This window comes from Elgaria multicarinata, chromosome 2 (genome assembly GCF_023053635.1).
Source record: "Elgaria multicarinata webbii isolate HBS135686 ecotype San Diego chromosome 2, rElgMul1.1.pri, whole genome shotgun sequence".
In the NCBI taxonomy this organism is placed as follows: Eukaryota; Metazoa; Chordata; class Lepidosauria; order Squamata; family Anguidae; genus Elgaria; species Elgaria multicarinata.
The window spans coordinates 157,630,967-157,653,463 of NC_086172.1; the positions used below are offsets into that span (position 1 = coordinate 157,630,967).

At 44.2% G+C, this 22,497-nt stretch overlaps 1 protein-coding gene across 1 annotated transcript in view; it reads left to right on the forward strand.

The window, feature by feature from the left end:
* Window positions 1-22,497, forward strand: part of RIN3 (Ras and Rab interactor 3) — a 60,730-nt gene that overhangs the window by 34,791 nt on the left and 3,442 nt on the right. The window contains exons 7-9 of the mRNA XM_063118485.1: window positions 3,298-3,606; window positions 12,283-12,414; window positions 20,943-21,106. Of these exons, the coding sequence (XP_062974555.1) occupies window positions 3,298-3,606; window positions 12,283-12,414; window positions 20,943-21,106 (605 nt within the window). The remainder of the gene's footprint in view (window positions 1-3,297; window positions 3,607-12,282; window positions 12,415-20,942; window positions 21,107-22,497) is intronic.

The window sequence follows — 22,497 nt, forward strand, 5'->3', positions numbered from 1 at the left end:
TGTGTGTGTGTGTGTGTGTGTGTGTGTGTGTGTGTGTGTGAGAGAGAGAGAGAGAGAGAGAGAGAGAGAGAGAGAGAGAGAGAGGGAGGACAACTGGTTCAGCTGCGTAGAAAGAAAGAAAGTAGACTTTCTGGAGAATTGAGTTGCTCCCTTGAACTCTTGGTGCTCACTTAGATTAGTCATCTGTGTTGCACCAGACTCTGCTGTGTATTGAGTTGACCGAATAGCCTTTAATTCGGAGAAGATCTCAGTCATAGCCATTCATAGATTAAACCAACTTTGTACTATGTTCAGAGAGTTTTGTACCTTGAAAGGCAACCTAAAAATGCTGTTGTTGTTGTTAATGATGATGATAATAAATGCAACAGATGACTGTGGACCCTTAGGAAGTAGAGTTGCCAACTTATTTGACTAGTGCCACTCATATTTATTTATTATTTATTTATTACATTTCTATACCGTCCAATAGCCGGAGCTCTCCTAGGCAGTCTAGTATACAGAAATCTAACAGGTGAGGCTTTTTCTGACATGTATAAAAGAGGATGGGAAAAGACTTGCCTGCTAAATTTCTGCATATCTGGTTGCTTTAAAAAACACAAGAGAAAGGTTAGTTTAAAAAAAAGGTTGTGGTTGGGGGAGAGTTGGCTATTCTGTTTGGACCTAGTGTTTTCTGTTCATCGTCTACTAGCAACTAATAACTTTTCACGACCCAGCTTTCTGTTGGAATAACTGCTGACTCAGACCCATAGAGTTTCAAGGATGTTCTTTAGGCTGCAATTCTAGGCGCATTTACTTCGTCGTAAGCCCTATCGAACTCACTAGGCCTTCCTTCTGAGTAAACATTTTTAGGATTGCAGTGTCTCAACATAGCCTCCAATGCTGCGTTGCAAATTAGTGCCATGGAGAGTTTCATTTGTCTTAGAATCGTCAAGTTCAGATGGGTGTGGATTAGTTCTCTGGGGGAAGAGGAAACGTTGCCAGCTTTATGATTGCATAAGGACATGTGTATGTCATGTAATGCAATTGTTATCCCATGGTTCCATTGCAACAAACCAGCAGATACGCTGGGCCACTATCCAAAACAGATTTAGGAAGAATACATCTACATAAGAAGATGTATATTGTATTGTAGCCCCTTTAGAGGTGACAACAGGACAGATGCAATTTGTGTGATGCAATTTGCTGTGCTTTTGCAAGTTTGATGGAAATATATATATATATATTCTGGACGGTTTTGTTCACTTGCTGGATGTTAAGCAAGCATTAGGCAATAGCCTCAGTAGACTAGGAACAGAAGTGCTCTAAACTGCCAAATAAGTAGTCTGATGTTGCCGCATGTGCATTAATAGGATCCAGCACTGTAGCAGGTTGTACTCAGCAGAACTGAAGGAGTCAAAGCAAACAATGGCCTTATAGGGAAGCAAAAGTTTTAAAGTGTTACTTCACCTCACATCAACCCTGGGTAGATAGTCTTTCTACACAGCAGTATTGTCGACATTTCCTCTTCGATGACCTCTGCTCTTTCAAACTAAACTTGGTGACGATTGAGGTCCTTATCTTTTTTACTGAAACACTCCACTTCCCTGGAATGTATCTCCACTTCCCTGGAAGGTACCAATTTCTAAGAAATGATGTTTTTTTTTCTCTTCCTCAACCTCACTTTTCCTCTCATGTCAAGACCACGCTCCATTTTTTCCTTCCTTAACATTTCCAAAATCCAGCTTTTCCTCTAAAGCCTTTGTCCATGCTTACACCAAAAATACAGAAACCTCCTCATTGGCCTATTTTCTGGTCATCCCTCTGCTTTTTCAGTTAATTCACTAGGCCTTTGCTGGAATAATCTTTATCTTCTACCAGTAGGTATGGGTGAAACCTGCAGGGGAGAATCATGGATTGTTTGAGTGGGTCAAAACAGAAAGTTCCTTTACATTAGACCTAGCTAAAAATCTCTATGAACAAGCTAGACTCCTAAAAAATAATACCCATGTAACAGGTATTTTAAGGGGTTTAAGGGTTATGAGGGTCAAGGATAGTGCTTCAGAATTCACAAGACAAAACACTATGACTCTGTTCAGATGACACACTAAGCCACAGCGGTTAAGCATTTGGAGCTAAACTTTATGGCTTAGCGTGTCTTGTCAACCATTCCTAACCATGGTGGCTACATAGCTACAGCTTTAACCCACTAACTAACCATCTGCTGGAAAAGGGTTAGTGGCCTAGCTGTGGCTTAACGTGTTGTATGACCAGGCTGAATGATATTCTTAAATAAGGTAACAGTTTACTCAGGAAAGCAATTTTAGGCTTATAAGAGAATCATGCAGTGTATTCTCACCAAAGCCCAGCTTTAGCTTAGATGATGGATACTAAAAAGATCCTAGATCAGCCTTCCTCAACCTGGGGCGCTCCAGATGTGTTGGACTGCATCTCCCAGAATGCCCCAGCCAGCAGCTGGCTGGGGCATTCTGGGAGTTGTAGTCCAACACATCTGGAGCGCCCCAGGTTGAGGAAGGCTGTCCTAGATGGTAAAGATCTGTATCTGGTTTCACCTGGGAATTGTCCATATGTTGTCTTTGCCCTGGGGTGCTCCGAATCCATGCTGCGTCGGCTGTATGATGCAGCCGCCGATTCAGAGCCACCCCGGAGCAAAGAGCCGAAGATGCAGAGCAGAAAAGACTTTTCCTGCCCAAGAGGACAGATGGTCTTCCCCATCTGTCCTCACTCGGGCACTGATCTGGGGGCATCTCTGGGTGAAAAGCCTGCCATTGATCACCGGAAGCTACGGGAGGGGGAGGGGTGTGCCTGGCGAGCCCAGTGGCCCCCGGAAAGCCTGCAACACCTCCCTTCATCCGTATAACTTGCTGCCACTCTGCAGCAGCGATACTGCAGGGTTTGGCAGCAGAGTGGCACCAACTCAGCTCTGTGAAGACAGCCCCCAAAACTTAGATCCTCAAATTTGACTATAAATTCCAGAAATATTTTTATTAAAAGGCAGAGGGACACAGAAAAGGTGGCAGAGAAAACTAAGGTTAAACCTTACTGTCATAATTAGTCTAGCTCTCAGAAATATTTTCATACTTTTGATGTGAAAATATTTTCTTATCTTTTTGTAGAGTGACAAAGCAGGTAGACCAAATGACAGATTAGTGAAAAGTTGTGTGAATGTGCAGTTAGGCTGGTCCTTAGATGGATGAATCTATCAGTTCTTAGATGGATGAATCTATCAATTCTGAATCTATCAATTCTATGTCGACTTCTCACACATATTTCTTTTACATGTTATTCCCGCTCTTCCAGAGGTGATTGTCGAGTCAGCTTTGCACAAGTGTGTCTTGAAGCCTTTAAAAGAAGCCATCGATACCTACTTAAGGGAAATACACAGCAAAGACGGATCCTTCAAGCTCCTGAAGGAAAACCAGCAAGTCATACAAAATACAACGACGACCGACTTGGGAGTCACCACTAGTGTGCCTGAATCTACATTGCTGGAGAAAATCCTACACAAATTCACAAGCATGCACAAAGCCTACTCTCCAGAGAAAAAGATTAGCATCCTACTGAAATCCTGCAAACTCATCTATGACTCCATGTCTCAGGGAAACCCAGGTAATGTGGGATAACCCCCAAATCTCCTGCTATCTATCTATCTATCTATCTATCTGGATTACAGAGGAACCAGATAGTTATAAAATGATTTATGTTGGCTGGTTCAGAATTGTATTACCATTATGCCAAGTTTGCTGCAGCCAGTCTGAAACCACAGCTGAAGTTTTGTTCATGGAGACTTTGGCAGGATCTACACTACTGCTTTAAAATGGTTTATACCAGGGGGGCTTCCACACACAGTCTTCGGGGTGCCCCGAAAGCGCTTCAGGGTGCCCCGAAACTCCTAGTGTAGCTACCTGGTCAGAAGAGACGGAGGAAGAGGCGGCGGTGGCGAAAAGTTCCCAGGGCTCAGCGGCTTTCCTTGCCGCCGAGCCCAACTCCCCGCCGGCCTCCTCCTGCTGCCGGCAAAAGAGCCACCCGGGTTGGAGAGCCCGCCTTCTTCCGCCGAGCTCTCCAACCTGGGTGGCTCTTTTGCCGGCAGCAGGAGGAGGCCAGCGGGAAGTTGGGCTCCGCAGCAAGGACTCACCAGAGAAGCCGCCGAGCCCTGGGAACTTTTCGCCGCCGCCGCCGCTGCCTCTTCCTCCGTCTCTTCTGACCAGGTAGCTACACTAGGAGTTTCGGGGCGCCCCGAAGACTGTGTGTGGAAGCCCCCTAGTAGTGACAACTGTTGGGGCCCAGAATACACTCCATCTACAGGTTTCAAACCCTTTTCAAAGAGTCATATCCTGCTTGGTGTAGATCTGCCCCCAAAGCGTAGCAGAGATATCTGAACAGGTTGATGGAATTAGTATAATTCAGCCTTCCCTAAGCTGGCACCCTGCAGATATTTTGGCCTACAACTCCAAACATCCCAAACTGTTAGTCATGCTGGTTGGGGCTGATGGGAGTGGTAGGCTAAATCATCAAAAGGCCACCATGTTGTGGACAGACAACTTAATTAAAGAGAATAGAGGTCCCAAAATAGTTGCAGGAACATTGGTGGTGTTAGCAACTCCTTTTGGAACAAGGTTAAAGGATTTCTACAATATTGCCTGTATTAAAAACATTTGGTCAATCCTGTTGGGACATTAGTTATATTTAATTAAGCCATTCCCTTTGAATTTGAAGAGCTACCCTTTTCTGTGATTAGAGATTATGTAGAAAGAGAGACATTTGCTCCCTATTTTTTGAACTTTTTTTTAAAAAAACAAAAAAACTCCAGCCCCCAAATATGGTGATCCATAGCTAGGGATGTCACAGAAATCCACAGTGGAATCATTTGAGTCCAGATTTCTATGAATCTAACCCACAGATTCCACAGCAGACCAGGTTTTCCTAAGCCACACAGATTCCACAGGTTTGCAGACTATTTTTTAAAAAAACTTTCTGGAATTTTACGTAAATTCAGTTGTAGAAAAATACATAAAATCAAAAAACACCAATTGAAAATATGCATTTTCCCTATAGGCTAAAGCATGAAAATGTGCATTGGAGTGGGTGGGTTGCACATTTCAGCGGAGGGCTCCTGAGTTCTAAATCAGACAATAAGGACACTGTTTCTGATTGTGCAACGCTACCTATGTTGTTAATCCAGAAGTAATTCCCACTGTGCTTAGCGGCACTTACTCCCTAGTAAGTGTGTTTAGGATTGTAGACTGTCAGTGCAACACTATGCATGCCTACTCAGAAATAGGCTTACTCCCTGGTAAGTATGTAGAGTGTTGCAGCTTAAGTCTGTTCTTTATGGTTATCTGGATCTGATTTTAATCTGATTTTGTTGCTGATTTCTGCATTGTTTAAGACAAGATACCAAAATTTCGTGAGACTAATGCCCTTCCTGGATAGGGCGACATCTGATTGGTTTGCTTAATGGTATTTGTAATGTGTTTTGCAATCTTCACATGGGGATGGGATCTACTCCACTAATGATGGATTATTTGCCCCGCTGTGCCACAGAAACGAGGGACAAGCCCTGTCCATCCAGAGCCTTAATTTCTTTATGGAGGTCTGGGAAAGATTCCAATTCCTTTTTAACTCTGCATTCAATTATTCAATACCAATTTCATTCAAGCACTGTAGCCCAACCAGTGGATGCTGCAGATCGCTTACCTAGAGGACTATAATAGCATGAGGGTTTGTAGCACAGGAGAGGGCTTATTTTAAGCCTCTTATAGATATTTATGAAGCAAATGTCTCATGTCATTGGGGAGGAAAACGGAGGAGGCACGCTGGATTTGGAATAAGGCAATTCCACCTTGAACAAGGGAGACCATTTCCAATGTCATTGAAGCAGCCAATGAGGCGCTGTCTGCTGCTAATGAGCTCTCTTTGGTGAGAGGCAGGAGACAAATGTGGAGGCTACAATCAAACCTACCCAGAATCTTGCTCTCGCTCTCGCTCGCTCTCTTTTTCGTCTGTCTGTCCATCTTTCTGTGACTGGGTTCACACAACATGCTAAACCATGATGGTTTATTTTACAAAACAAACCATGTTTGAATAGATTGTTGTCTATGGGATGTTATTCTCCCCCATGGTGGGGTATTTTCCCCAAATAAGCAACCCTGAGAACCCACGGTCTGGGATAGGGGTTACAGAGATTACCTACAGAGCAGCTTGGCAAGAGCAGCCAAAAACTCTGCCGCCACTCTGCTCCTCTCAAGCAATCTCTATTCCCACAGCTGGGATAACTGCCCAGCTCAGCAGGAGGACCACAAGAGGAGGAGGCTAGACCTAAGGTTTATCCCTGGATCAGGTGACACACAGGGGATCCAGTGCTCAGGCAGGGGTGAATCCTGGATGATCCCAGGATAAACCTTAGGTCTAGCTGTGGCCTGTGTAGCTTGTTTGCCTGACTATCAAGCACAGTAGGTCGTTTGCATAACCACCTACCCAATGTAGCTTGCCACCCACTATGTGTTAGTGTGATCTGTGAACTTCTTTCTTTCTGTAAATCCCTTTGTAAAAACAAAGACTACTGAAATATTACATTCATATCCAAGACTCTTGCCTATAAAACAGTGGTTCTAAGCATTTGAGAGTTGTTTTTTTTTAAGAATTAGAACGATGCCGAACACATTCAGTTGTATCGAGTTGTGCTGTTTGCAGAAGAGTTTTTAGTCTAGTGGAGGCCTCTACTAACGGAAGAGAAGGAGAGGTGATTTTTACTGTGTTTTCCTTTTTCTTCTGCAGCCCCTAATACTTCTTTTCATGGTATTTTGGGAGCTGTCCCAACCCGCCAGCCTCGCCCCCAGAGGGAGCCGGGAGCTGAAGGAGGAAGGGGGAATCAGTAACAATCCTTTCCTGTTCCATTTGCGGAGGCCTCTGCTAGATCAAAAAAATCCTTCTGTGAACAGCAGGACACTGTTGGATTCAGCCTTTTCTTCTTCTTTTAAGCATATAGCCAGTGGTATAACGCAGCCAGGGCTCACAGGGACAGCACTTTTTGATTAGCAGGGATGCTGACGTGTGTGCCACCTGCCTCAAAATTTGCTATTCTCTCTGAGCTTAGATGCAACCTTCACAGTAGCGGGGGGGGGGGGGGGAAGAATTTTCCCAGCCACAATATAGTTTTCCCAGCTGTAATGCAAAGTATTTTGGGGTTTCTTGGCCTTAAAGCGAATTAAAATCCATTCACTTTACCAAAGACCTGCTCCTGTGGAGAGGAAAACTGCGAAGACTGTTTTGGTGATATGGATCAGCACAGCTGCCTGATGTCTTGGACTCCCCTTGGGGATTGTCACTTCAAAATGTACCACTACACCACAGTGTATAGGTAAAAAGAACCCATGAGTGATCCCCATACTTAATATTTGCACAAGCAAAAAAGTACTGATAACCTTCTCTCACACACACACTCATTCCTGAACCTCCCAAAGATGCAGGTGACTTGTCAAGGTCGATGAGTGGATCTGAGCCCAGGTTCCAGAAGTGCAGTCCAGATTTTGAATCATTAGAGACTTTGGACCATTTGGCACACCTGTTTTTTGAGCAGCCTGTATTTGACTCCATTTTGTTCACGCCCTTCCTCCACCTCACTTTGCACAGATCATTCCTGGCCTTCTGGCCATAGGCATTGGATATTGGTTGCGCTCCAGAGATTGGTAATTTATAATGGCATGTGGAGTTAATAGGAATTGATATTTACTAAAGTATTCCTTGTTTCACTGCAGTTAAATGCAGATCCAGTGAAAAGAATGGATCTAAGTTTGTTCTCTGCAGCAATTAGTTTGGTGTTTTCACCTTTTGTCTCTCCCATTTCCCTGGCACAAGAGGAGATTTCTTCCTGTGCCAGGCTTAAATTGCCTTCAAATCTCTCATTCATTACTTATATTAATCATCGCTAATGCAGCTGTGGGAGAGACAGCAGAGAAGAGAGGTATTTGTAATGTAAATGAACATTCTAACCAAGGTAGATTTTATATGCACATCACAAAAGGACTGAGCTCCTGTGTAAAAGAAAGAAAAAGCTTGTAGACTACAGTGGATTGTTATGGGAGGCAAAATCAGTACTTCATTTTGCTAGTGCAAATATTGAGTCTGCAATGCATTAGGGGCCAGCAAAGCAATGGGTCTCATTTTTAAGGATTCACAGACTTCTCTCATCATACACACACACTTTTTTGTCACTGATATGATCATTTGGAGCCAAACTACACAAGCCATACTCAACCACTGAGTGTGGATTAGCATGTTGTGTGAACCCAGGGCTCATCTACACCAAGCAGAATATTCCACTTTGAAAGTGGTATATAAAAGGCAGGAGCCACACTACTGCTTTATAGCAGTATTGAAGTGCACTGCAAGATCTACACTACTGTTTTATGGTAGTACTGAAGTGAACTGACAACTGTTGGGGCCCATTGATACATCTACACCAAGCAGGATATAACACTATGAAAGCAGTATGAAAGTGGGTTATATATGCACAATGGTATATGGTCTGTGTCAGTGGGCCCCAACAGTTGTCAATGCACTTCAGTACTGCTATAAAGCACTAGTGTGGCTCCCGCCTTTTATATACTGCTTTCATGCCACTTTCATAGCGGAATATCCTGCTTGGTGTAGATGAACCTCCAGTCAGTGGCTCAGTTCAGACAACATGTTTCTCAACGGTGGTTTTAGATCTCCACGGTGGAGTTTTTACACCACTGTTGAGAAATGTGTTGTCTGGTGGGGAAAGTGGTTGAAGGGAGGTATGCTTAAACCTCCCAGGATTGCTGATTCTCCCCTGCAAATGCCTTTGGCAGGCGGTTTCCCCTCACCCAGACTTATATCCAGTTTCAGATCCCAAATAGGAACTAAAATAAATGACTGGGGTCAGGGAGGCATTTGCAGGGGGAATCAATGGGTAGGAGAAGGGTTAAGCACCCTTTCCCACCCCCAGATTTCCCCCTGCAAATGAGCCTCTTCCTTTGCACTAGCATTACGGCTTTTGCCTCATAGGGTAGAACTCTTCCTCTAGGGCTCATCTACACCAAGCAGGATATTCCACTATGAAAGTGGTATATAAAAGGCAGGAGCCACACTACTGCTTTATAGCGGTACTGAAGTGCACTGCAGGATCTACACTACTGCTTTATAGTGGTACTGAAGTGCACTGACAATTGTTGGGGCCCATGACACATCTACACGAAGCAGGATATAACACCATGAAAGTGGCATGAAAGCAGGCCCCCACGGTTGTCAGTGCACTTCAATACCGCTATAAAGCAGTAGTGTGGCTCCTGCCTTTTATATACCATTTTCATACCACTTTCATAGTGGAATATCCTGCTTGGTGTAATGAGCCCTTAGCTACGAAACTCACTGGAGGGCCTTCAGCAAACATTACAGGTTTGTTATGAGGATGAAATGTACCAAAGCATGACATTGGCCATCCTCCTTTGTCTCCCATGTCCCCTGCTTCCACACATGATGATCCTAATGTAACTGAGCATATCATAGAATCATAGAATAGCAGAGTTGGAAGGGGTCTAACAAGGCCATCAAGTCCAACCCCCTGCTCAATGCAGGAATCCACCCTAAAGCATCCCTGACAGATGCTTGTCCAGCTGCCTCTTGAAGGCCTCTAGTGTGGGAGAGCCCACAACCTCACCAGGCAACTGATTCCATTGTCGTACTGCTCTAACAGTCAGGACGTTTTTTCTGATGTCCAGCTGGAATCTGGCTTCCTTTAACTTGAGCCCGTTATTCCGTGTCCTGCACTCTGGGAGGATCGAGACGAGATCCTGGCCCTCCTCTGTGTGACAACCTTTTAAGTATTTGAAGAGTGCTATCATGTCTCCCCTCAATCTTCTCTTCTCCAGGCTAAACATGCCCAGTTCTTTCAGTCTCTCTTCATAGGGCTTTGTTTCCAGACCCCTGATCATCCTGGTTGATCAGATGGTATCAGATGGTATCTATGGCATTTTGGAATGCATCGTTGATCAGTACATAATGTGGCTGGTGGGACTGACACCCAGCTGGTAGATCCTAGGAAATACATTGGACATAGCAACTGCAGATCCTGTACCTGCATTGGTGCCTACTTCTTAGACCAACAGTCCCCAATCTGCTGTCTGCCAGATGTTTCGAACTTCAACTCCCATCAACCCAAGCCAGCATGGCTACTAGTCAGGAATTCTGGGAACTGTAGTACATTTACAGGGTACCAGGTTGGGGAAGACTATCTTAGAGCTTTACTTTGGTTCTTCTGCCAACACTCACTTGAGACTTCTTCTGTACCAAAGAAAGTGGTAACCCTGTACAAAAGGAATATTTCTCCAAACACTCAATGCACAATGAAGCCTTTTTCTGTTTGGCAATCTGGCTATATATATGTGTGTGTGTGTGTGTGTGTGTGTGTGTGTGTGTGTATATGTGTGTGTGTGTGTGTGTGTGTGTGTGTGTGTGTGTGCAAACGAGGAAACCATTGGCTCCCATGATGTTCAGAGCTATGCTAATAACAACATTGGCTGCCGTTTACAAAAGGAGCCTTAACACGCACAAGTTCTGCCACTTTGTTTTAGCTGAAATGGCTTTTCTTTTCTTTATACATTCTCCAGTTTATTTAAAGTTTACATTTTTGATGGAGGAACTGCAGAGTGTTTATTTAAGGCTCCAGCTGAGTAGAATTCTCAACCTCAAAGGAAATCTCTGTTGACTTTGCCTGACATATAAGGGGAATGTTTTTCATAGGAGATACTTCTAGCAAGCCAACAGCCGCAAGCCAATGTACAGCTAAGCATGGTTAAGGCCATTGATTTCATTGGGCTTCAGCACACTTAAGTCTGTGCTGGCCTTTGGCCTGTTGATATCATTTTAGAGGAGCTTCATTATTTAGTCTGTTTAGATCAGGGGTGCAGAACTTCAGACCTGGGTGTGTGTGTGTGTAACCCTAACCCTTTAGGTTTCCAGAGATGGCCACACCTCCTTTCCCTGACCCATTCCCTTTTCACCAATTGTTTGGTATTTTCCTGGATTTTTGAAGTTTTCCCCCATTCTAAAAGGTGAAATGCCTCTCCTAATGATTAGTGATTGGAGGTAACTAAACTAAATTATGCTGGAATTTTGGGTATTTGTGGCCTCACTCTTTTGATTTTGGCCTCACCCACCACTGGAATGTGAGTCCCTGTGAAAGCTTCTCCAAAATAAAAATCAGCGCTCAGGCAGAAAGATCATCTAGGGTGACCATATGGAAAGGAGGACAGGCCTCCTGTATCTTTAACTGTTGTATAGAAAAGGGAATTTCAGCAGGTGTCATTTGTATGCATGCCACACCAGGCGAAATTCCCTCTTCATCACAACAGGTAAAGCTGCAGGAGCCCTGTCCTCCTTTCCATATGGTCACCCTAGATCAACACCCCTAATTTAGATTATTTGGGCCATGGCTAGACCTGGCCTATATCCCGGGATCATCCCTGTGCATCCAAATGACACACAGGGGATCCCGGGAGCAGGCAGGGATGACCCCTCCATTTGCCTGGGATAATCCTTATGTCTAGCTAAGGCCTTGGTCTCTCTCTCATAATACCAGAACCTGAGGTCATCCAATGAAGATTCAGGATAGACAAAAGAAAGTACTTCTGCACACAATGCATATTTAAACTATGGAATTTGCTACCATGAGATGTAGTGATGGCCAACATCTCGGATGGATTTAAAAGGGGATTAGGCCAATTCATGGAGGGTAAGGCTATTAGACTTGATAACTATATGATATCTCCAAGATTGGAGGCAGTCTACCAATTGCTAGGGAACAACTGGAAGCAGAAGAGGGCTGCTGCCGTCGTGCCCTTCTGGCCTGCTTCTGAGACACAATTGGTTGCATCCTGTGGCAAACAGGATGCAGGACTAGGTGGGCCTTTGATTCAGCGGCTTCATTTTACATCCTGATCTTCTTACATTAGTTTCATAAGATAATTTTCAAAAAGGTGGGCTGTTTGGTTTTTCCCAGCGACGAAGCCAGTGGGGGAGTCTTGAAACCTGCATTGCTGCCAAATCAATTTTCACATTTACATCACTGTGAGCCCTGTTTCTAATCTGTATTTTGGCAGCTCTGGAAGCCAGCTGCTCTCCTACAGCTCTGAAAAAGGCTGGTTCACACCTGGGCCCGGCCTTCAGGTTGCACAGGAGGAAAGAAGTGCCTCCATGGCTACCCTCCTTCGCCTGCCGCGTGCAGCTTTTCAGATGTTTAAGTCAACTTTCTCTTTGTTCCAGGGAAGCCTTATGGAGCAGATGACTTCCTTCCGGTTCTCATGTATGTTCTGGCTCGCAGCGACCTGACAGAGATGCTTCTGAATGTGGAGTATATGATGGAGCTCATGGACCCAGCTCTGCAGCTGGGGGAAGGTATGGAAGAGCTCCAGGGTCTTGCTATTGCAGAGAGAGAGAAAGAGAGAAAGAGAGAGAGAGGGAGGGAGGGATGCTATTGTTGTATACTGCTGGCAGGAATGGGTGTGGGCAGCTTCCCTTACAAAACTCTGTGTGTGTGTGTGTGTGTGTGTGTGTGTGTGTGTGTGTGTGTGTGTGTGTAGCCTTCCTTCCATCCTTCCAATTTATAAACCATCCTTCATCCACTAGAGCAGCCTTCCTCAACCTGGGGCGCTCCAGATGTGTTGGACTACAACTCCCAGAATGCCCCAGCCAGCTCGTCTGGCTGGGGCATTCTGGGAGGTGCAGTCCAACACATCTGGAGCGCCCCAGGTTGAGGAAGGCTGCACTAGAGACATGCAACTTTAAAACAAAGAAATCCAATGTACAAACCATGCAATGTCACATTAAAAGAGAAATGAAAACAATTCTTCAACCAGCAAGCCAAACTCAAACACAACCATCAACGCAGTTTAAATAAATAAATAAATAAATAAATAAATATAAATGTTAAATTCTAAAATATTAAAATGTTAAATGTTCAACATTTTAGTTTGGTGCTGAAAAGAAAACAAAGTTGGTGCCATTTGTATCTCCTTTGGGAAGGCATCCAAAGTCAGTATGCCACCACAGAAAAGTCTCTGCTCCTCAGTTAGGAGCCCGTTGCCAATTTTCTTGCCCACTATTTTATTTTTATTTTTTGCTTTGCTCCCGAGGATTGCTGGAACCTAATCCTAATTGGCATATTCTCTGACAAGACTGCACCTATATACTGGCCCAAGAAAGCATGGCCACTGGGACTGGCCACAAGTAGCCACTGGGGATATCACCTTCACAGGACATCAGATGGCCCCAGGGTGGCCGATAAGAGAATGGGTTTTGCCTGTTGAACAATTTAATGATGAAGCGTTGGTTTTGGGCTACTGAATAGGGATGTGCTCCGCTTCTAATCGGACCAGAGAAGCAAAAGCAGAGCGGGGGGCTTCACCTGCCCTTAAGGCGGAGGCGAAGAGGATTGGGGGGCCGGCGGAGCATGGCGAAGAGGATCGAGGTGAAGGCGGATCCTTCGCCTCGATCCGGAGCTCTGCTGGAAAGGTAAGTGGGATTTACCGGGCCCTGCTGCTGTCGCCCATGCGGCGACAGCGGCAGGGCCCGGTAAACCCCCCCTCCTCTCCCTTACCTGCCTCCGTCCGCGGGTCCATCACCGTCTTCAATTGAGCCCGTGGTTCCAGCAGGAAGTCTGGGCCGCACTTGCGGCCCAGACTTCCTGCTGGAACCACGGGCTCAATTGAAGATGGCAACGGACGGAGGCAGGTAAGGCCCACCCTCCCCGTTGGTCCCTTACCGGGCTCTGCCGCCGTCGCCGCATGGGCGGCGATGGCGGCAGGGCCCAGTAACCCCCCCGCCCTCCTCTCCCTTACCTGCCTCCGTCCTCGGTCTGGAGCTCCGATCCGGATCCAGAGCTCCGAGCAGAGCGGAGTGGGCACAGGCGGAGTGGGCCCGCTCCGAAAATGGCGGATCTGTAAGTGAAGCAGAGCGCGGGGTCTGTGCACACCCCTACTACTGAACAAGGTCCACTTGTTACTGTGGTAGCCAAGAGACTGAGCTAGAGTTCAGGCAGTCTCCAGTTCAAATCTCACCTCTGCCATTAACTCACTGGGAGACCTGAGGTAAACCCTTTCTCTCAGTTCCCCCATCTATTTGTCTCCTGTACAAAGAGTGGAAAGGCATGACACACATAAGGCAAAATAGGACCTGTCCACACATGTACCTTTGTCACTTAATGACGGCCCCTTTAAACAGTGACTTTGATGGGTGAATCACAGACATAATGCCGTATGCAACTTCCATATCATCTCAGTCACAATGCGTTCCAGTTGTGTCCGTTCACGCTGCAAATTATTGACCCTGTTCAGACGACAAGCTAAGCCATGGTTAGGCCGCTAACCCTTTTGTAGCAAATGGTTAGTGAGCGTGTTTAAATCATGGTTATGTAGCCACCGTGGTTAGGAATGGTTCACACGACACGCTAAGCCATAATGTTTAGCTCAAAATGCTTAACCACCATGGCCTAGCATCTCATCTGAACAGATTCATTCAGTGTTTGGGTGCTTGCATTTGCCAACACCAGGACCCCAACTGGAGGCAACTTTCCCAATGGGAAAGGGGGCGTTCCCATGGGCGGGAAGGGGAAGGTACAGGGGAGCCCAGTTTATGAGGACTTCTCAGACTTCCCCAGCCTCCATCCCTCCCCCTCCCCAAGGCCCCACAGAGCTTTCACAAAGTGGAAGCTGCTGTTCACCTTCCAAACATAGTGAGTATTCATCACTCCCTACTGGAGCCACGGAGACTAAAAGGGATTTGGAGCTGCTAGAGATCCAAGGCTAAATCAGAAATTTGGGGTTTGTGCACCACCTAGCGGAAGGTGGCAGAACTACCAGCTTTAAAAAGCAGGTGCTTCCCCCCACCCTTCAAAGGGAAAATATACATGATCTGGAAGACTGCGAAAATGGGAAGTATTTGTATCTGTAGATGGGGATTTTAGGAGACTACCGGTGCAATACTATGCATGCTTAGAAAGTAAAAAGTCCTACAATTCCCAGCATTCCCCAGCCAGCTATGCTGTTTAAACATCCCTAAGATTGTGCCCTTAGGCTCTGCATTGTCATTGTAGCCTGTGGGCCTTTGTTTGGGAATAGATCGTATGAAGCTGTCTTGTACCGGTATTATCTCCAGGGGCCCAGGCTTTCTCATCACCTACCATCTCATCCCTCAACCGGAGAGGGATCGGATATGGGACCAGCTAGATGCAAAGTGCATGTTCTACCCAATGGATTACACTCCATTCCCTCCGGTGCTCCTCCCACTCTGCACTGGATGGCTGTAAGGCTCCAAGTTTGGAGGTTTATGGCCATCCCCATTGGATTGCACCCAAAGTCATGATGGCTATCTGCAGGGCCATCTTAACAGCATTATGGGCCCTGGGCAAAGCAGGAACGCCTGGAACGCTCTTACGCCTTACGCCTGGAACGCTCTTCCAGAACATTTGAGAACTACAAGTTCAACCACAGCTTTTAAAGCTCAACTAAAAACTTTTCTTTTTCCTAAAGCTTTTAAAACTTGATGTTGTGCAGACTTCTACTGTTACTTTCTACTGTTAGTTTTTCCCTACCCTGTGCCTGCTTACCCTACCCTGTACCTGTTTGCATTCTCTTCCCCTCCTTATTGTTTTACTATGATTTTATTAGATTGTAAGCCTATGCGGCAGGGTCTTGCTATTTGTTTACTCTGTACAGCACCATGTACATTGATGGTGCTATATAAATAAATAAATAAATAAATAATAATAATAATAATAATAATAATAATAATAATAGTGCACTGGGCCCTGCCTAGACAACCACTCAAGGAATAAAAATGTAAATTATCGATAAAATAAACTTATATTTATTGGTACCTCCAACAAAATCAGTGTTTTGACATTAAAAAAAACATGCTGTGTACAGCAAAGATTAATCAATACAAACGTTTGGACAAAATAACATGAGCCTGAACTTGAAAAACAAAAATTTCAACATAAAAATGGTACTTCGTTGGTAAATCATACTGACGGAGATGGCACAGGCACACAGTATGAAATTACTATGAATTTTTATTATTGATCAAGTGTTCGACACAAACATTTGCGAAATTTCTTTGCAGAGAATTCCTTTATAATTGGCCTGAAGTCAGTGGTCTTCAGGGATGTCATTTTCCATACACATGAGTGAAAGCCAGTTCAAACGCTGCTGCCCCATTGTGCTGCGAAGCTGATTTTTAAAAAAAGTTTCAGTCTTGAAAATGAACATTCTCCTGCACAGTTGGTCACCATCATGCACGTGCAATTTCAACATTGGGAAACACAGATGTCAAGTTGTCCGAAATTATTTTTCTGTACAATGCAGGGAGAGTATCGCAATTTTCATCAAGAACGATGTATTGCTTGAGATGCTCACATTCATTTAAAAGGTCATCATAATCAAGGTCTTTGTGATTTGTGTGGTCTGTGCATAGATTAACATGGGGCCCCTATGCTCGTGGGGCCCCCGAGCAACTGCCCAGTGTGCCCATGCGTTACGACGGCTCTGGCTATCTGTTACCTCCAGCATGAGAGGCATTATGCCTCCGTATACAAGTTGCTGGGTAGTACAAGCAGGAAGATGTTTTTGCATTCCTGCTGTACTTGTGGACTGCCACTGGGGGGCAGCTAGTGGGACAAAATGCTTGACTAGATAGACCTTTAGTTAGGGTGATCATATGGAAAGAAGGATAGGGCTCCTGTATCTTTAACAATTGTATAGTAAAGGGAATTTCAGCAGGTGTCCTTTGCATGCATGCAGCCCCTGGTGAAATTCCCGCTTCAACACAACAGTTAGAGCTGCAGGATCCATGCTCTCTTGACTAGATGCAAAAGAGCTCCTGCAGCTTTAACTGTTGTGATGAAGAGGGAATTTCATGAGGTGCTGCATGCATTCAAATGGCGCCTGCTGAAATTCCCTTTTCAACACAAGTGTTAAAGATACAGGAGCGTTGTCCTCCTTTTCATATGGTCACCCTACCTTTGGTCTGATCTTATGTTTTTAATAAATAGTAATAGCATTTAATCAACTCTAACATTAAAATGAATTATTAATAAATAACCTGCTTTTGCTAAGGAGGTGGGTTGGACTAGATGACCTCTGTGGTCTCTTCTAATTCCAACAATTGATGATTCTGTGGATTCTCAGTAATCTACAGTGGGTTTCCATTCATTGCAATATCCCATCGAGATCTAGCTAGATCCCAGGCCTGATTAGTTGTAAAGGTAGAACGGCATCAAGCACCTTCATACCACATTATAGCAGGAATATCACAGCAGTGCTGAAGAAGGTATACATGCTTATTGGGGTTTGTTTGATTTTACTGTCGCAATGCCAAACTCTGTTTTGTTGGTTTGGCCCCACCTAAAGTCCTTCAAGGCCTGAGGTGCTTTTCCTTTGAAGATGAAGGATTCCAACAGTGCTTTAATGATTACACTCATAAAACATGCTGTTTCTTTAAATGACTTGGCACCTGATCATGTGCTGCAGGAATCTCCCAGGGGCCTTATGCAAGCAAATAGCCCCTTTGATAATGTTGCTGCCTAGGTAATAAATACCTAGTGATGGCTCCAAGGGAGCAGAGCAACATGCATTTGAAAAGAGAGGGCTCTCTCTGGAACAACACACACACACACACACACACACACACACACACACACATACGTTAGGGGGAAAAACATGGAGACAGGGGCTCTATGAAGGATTGGATCCAGATTTACACTGGATTAACCGTGCTGATGGAAGTGGAGTTCTGCACCCCCTCCTTCTGATGGCAGTCCCTCCAGCCCCCTGAAAATGCTGCCCATAATCTGGTTTGCATGATTACTGGGGATTAAACAAGCCACAGTGGCTTGTTTAAGGCACAGGGTTTGCTGGGCGCCATTTGTAAACCGCCCAGAGAGATTTGGCCATGGATCCGTAAAGAAATGTAATAAATAAATAAAATTGCCTACACCCACCTAGGCGTGGCTTGTCATGTCGTCCAAACCCATATGGCATGGCTTGTTGAGGGGGAAATAACCCTCAAATAACCCAGCAGCAGACCATGGTCTAACAAGCCGTACCACCTTGGTTTGGACAAGTCTCATGATTGTGTGAACTGGTGAGCTGTACTGTGTGTGTGTGTGTGTGTGTGTGTGGTGGGGAGAGATCCCCCAAATTAGGGCAGAGGGACCTTCCCTGGGTGAAACCCTTCATCGCAGTCTCTTCCTCTTGCAAAAGACGGATCCTATTTCTGATTAATCAGGCAGTAGATTTTCTTTTTTAATGGTGAATTGTTTTTTTTCCTGACAAGTAGTTTCAAAAATCATGGCTGGCAAGGGGTCACCTTAGAAGAGCCTTTCCAAATGTTAGACTACTAATGCCATTATCTCTGACCATTGGCCATGCATGCTAGGCATGATGGAAGGTGTAGTCCAACGACATCTGGGAGCCCAAGGCTGAGAACATCTGTTCAAAGTTCAATCTGCTCTTACCAAGGAGGGAATGCCTCTTCTAAGAAGACTGCTGAAACTTTATTTACTTATTTATTATTACATTTGTACACCTCCCGATAGCTGACACTAATGACTGCATATTATAATTAACCATAATGAAATAGTACTTTCCATCAGAAATATTGTTTTCTCATAGGCAGCTGCAGAATTGAGTCATAGAATCATAGAATAGCAGAGTTGGAAGGGGCCTACAAGGCCATCGAGTCCAACCCCCTGCTCAATGCAGGAATCCACCCTAAAGCATCCCTGACAGATGGTTGTCCAGCTGCCTCTTGAATGCCTCTAGTGTGGGAGAGCCCACAACCTCCCTAGGTAGCTGAGTCATTCATCAATCAATTAATTAATTGTTTTAATTAAACCAATCAAACCATTCTCAATGAATTGACTTAGATTCCTTTAATCAGATGACAGCCTTAATACAAACCTAACTAAAAATATTACCAAAAATTGAATTCAAGAAGTTAAAAAATCTAAATATCAGAGATAATGGAAGTAGCCTAAAGGTGGCAAATATGCAATATACAAAAAAACAGTTCCCAGCTAATTCCATTCATACGTAACATCAAGGACCTACAGCCCGTTCTGGATCAGGGCACATCCCTTTTACAGGCCTTGGGTGGTAGGTCTATACATGCCTATACACAGCTGCCCAACCTAAAAGAGCTACTCACTAGCAATCAAAGGCCACATAACAAGGATACAAACAGTAGTATACAGTGTTAGTCCTATGTAGACTCCACCCATTCATTTCAATGGGACTGTTTTATGTAGGACTCACATTGGATACTACCCAAACACAGAGACTGCAACAAACCAAGATGCCAGCACTGTCCCCATCTTTACTCTGGAAATTGTAGTACCCTCTGGAAATGATCACAAAAATGTATTATTATTATTATTATTATTATTTTGTTGTTGTTGTTGTTGTTCCATTTATATCCACCTTTCCTCCAAAAAGTGCAATGGAGTACACATAATCCTCCTCCTCTCCATTTATTCTCACAACAACCCTGATAGAATAGGCTGAGAGTCTGTGAGCTTCTCTACACCGGTGTTCGTGGAAGTTTACAAATCCTTTAGATGATGTCATCAACCTCCTGCCTGTCTCATGTGCCTTCCCTAGGTTATCCCATTCTAAAAACAACAACCTTGATATTCTGATTCTTTTGAAACATTGTGGGATTTCCTAAAGTGTGCAGCCAAAATTGTGCTACAAAGCACCCACTAGAGGATGCTGTCCCATTCAAATATATGAGCACTGAGAGGAGGAGAAATTTTCAATTACAGACCATGTGGGCAGCTGTTCAAACCATGTGTAATGCAGCCCATTACAATTACACAAAAGAAGCAGGAAGCACAAAGCCCCAGTAAAACAATGCAATTTCCTCTTAATGTAGAGAGGCCCAGTGACAGTTACATCAGATTTCCCCACCCTTCAGCTCCAGGCAGCATAGCCACTGGTCAGGAATGCTGGGAGTTGATTTGTAGTCCAAGACATCTGGAGGCTGTGAAGGCTGGTGACTGCAATGTCAGTGGGGTGGTGAATCCGCTCCGGGTTTCAGTCAGAACTCTAAAGGAGCTATGGGAAAGCTCCTTTAGAGTTCTGACTGGTATTCACTTAAACCCAGAACAGATTCACCACCCCACTAATATCGGAGCCACCAGCCTCCACTGCCTAGAGGGCACTAAGACCAGATCTACACCAAGCAGGATATGACGCTATGAAAATGGTTTGAAAAGTGTATGTGAAGTGTGTCCTGGGCACCAACAGTTGTCACTACTGTTAAAAACTGTTTTAAAGCAGTACTGTAGATCCTGCTTAGGTTGGGGAGGGCTGATGTAACTCCTCACTGGCCCTGTTTTGAAGAAGTGAAAAATCTAAGGAGTGTAGATAATGGAACTGGCCAGCAGGTGGCACCTGTGCAACGTACAATATTTAAGGTGCCTGAAAGCACGGAACAACCGAACACACTAGTGAAGAGAGATGATCAACAAGAAACCCATTTATTTACAATTATACAAAAGTTATAAAAAGGCTGATGTATCCCATAGTTGTTTAACAATAGTGGTGTTGGGTACTATAATACAATAACACAATAATTCCTATATCATTTACTTAAAGAATATACAAATCTATAACATAGCCCAACAAAATCACACTAACACACTTTAGTATATTTGACACATTTGGCAATAGCATCAGTACATAACATAAATTCACAGATATAATGAAAATAAGGCTTGTTCTTATTATATTTTCTTCTTTCCAGCGTTGTAAGTTGATATTGACAGGATTTTGCAATATATTTCCTGTTTTCGCTGCTCAAGCTTCATCGGAATAAACGCTATTCCGCTGGAGCGCAATTGGCTTACGCGTCTTAATTTTTCATAGGTTGTTATTATTTAATCACTACCTACGGGGCAGTAGAGCTGATCAAGAGCTACGACAAGATCTCCGTCACCCGGCAGCTAAGCACCGAGGTTCAGGATTCCATCCACCGCTGGGAGAGGCGGAGAACGCTTAACAAAGCCCGGGCGTCGCGATCGTCAGTTCAGGTTAGAAGACAAACGCAGAACGCTCTTTCATTTTATTGATTTATTTTTGCTTATTTCATTTAAAAGAATTCTTTTTCACCCTAAAAGATTTAGTTTATATTTTTTGCCTGTTTCAAAAGCAGTTTGCAAAAAACCAAAAAACCAAGCAGGGGTGCATAGATAATATATAATGAACAATTTCATGTTTTTTAAAAAATGAGAAAAGGACGATCTTGATTCCAGGTGAACCCCCAACTGGGCTTCACTGTTGAGAAGGGTCTTTCTCTGGTTGCCATCTGCCTTGCCTTGAATGAAGGAGGAGGGGCGTCTCGGGGAAAGTTTCCAAAGATGAGCTTAATTGAGGGTGTTGAATCTCTTTCAGTCTAAGGGCCAATTTCAGATTCGGAGTTAACATTTGAGAGCGGCATTCCAGTGGTGCGCATGGCCGAAGGCAAAAGGGTTGAGGCCCAAAATACAAGAAATAAATATGCATAGGATTGCACCCTTAGGTTTTTAGCATTCTCTGTCTTTTCACTTAAATTGATCTGCATGTTGCCAAATCCTCAGGGCAAGGGCCTTTTTAAGTGTCTCTGTGTTAAGGGAAATCACATTGCTTACCCTGGACTTTGTGCTTCCTGGTTCTTTGGTACGAGTGTTACGGTTTGTATTACATGGGAGGAGTGGGGCGAGAAGGGGTTTGAATTGAATACTTCCCTCCATTCACTTCAATTGAAACAGTGCCACCTAGTGACAGAAGATGCATTTTTTCCAGGATATTACCACATTAAAAGTGGTTCTTTTCATAGCGGGATTTCCAGGGCATACCACAGGAGATGTCCTGGTCATTGACAATGTCATGTAATGGACCTGAAAACCCCTTGAGTGGTCAATCACGAGCATGTTAAATTGCTCATTTAGAGATATGGAAGGAACTGTGAGATCACTTACATATTTAATAAGCGAAGGCTAACATTAATTATGTGTTGTTGTTGTGAGGCAAGGGGGGGTAGGGGGGTATCCTGTCTTATTTTCATTTGTTCATTCTATTTTATTATTTTGTGAGCTGCCCTAAGAGCCTGAGACTGAAGAAAATATCATGGTTCCGCTATGAATAATTTGTGTTCAAACTCTTGAACTCTGAATTCCATGGGAGACAGCTCAGGATTAACGATTTAATAGATTGAATTCATGGGAGAATGGAAAACCGATAAATATCCAGCTAAGCTTGTTGAGGAGTTCAGTATGAGTTATAATATGAATTTCTGTTGTGAATTTCTGTTGTTGTCAGTTTTGATGATGACGGTGATGGTGTTTTTACTTTTACTTTTGCGCAGAAACATGCAAAACAGGAAGATCTCATCTCATTACATTACATTTTTTATTATGCAGTCACAGATCCAATAGAAAGAATA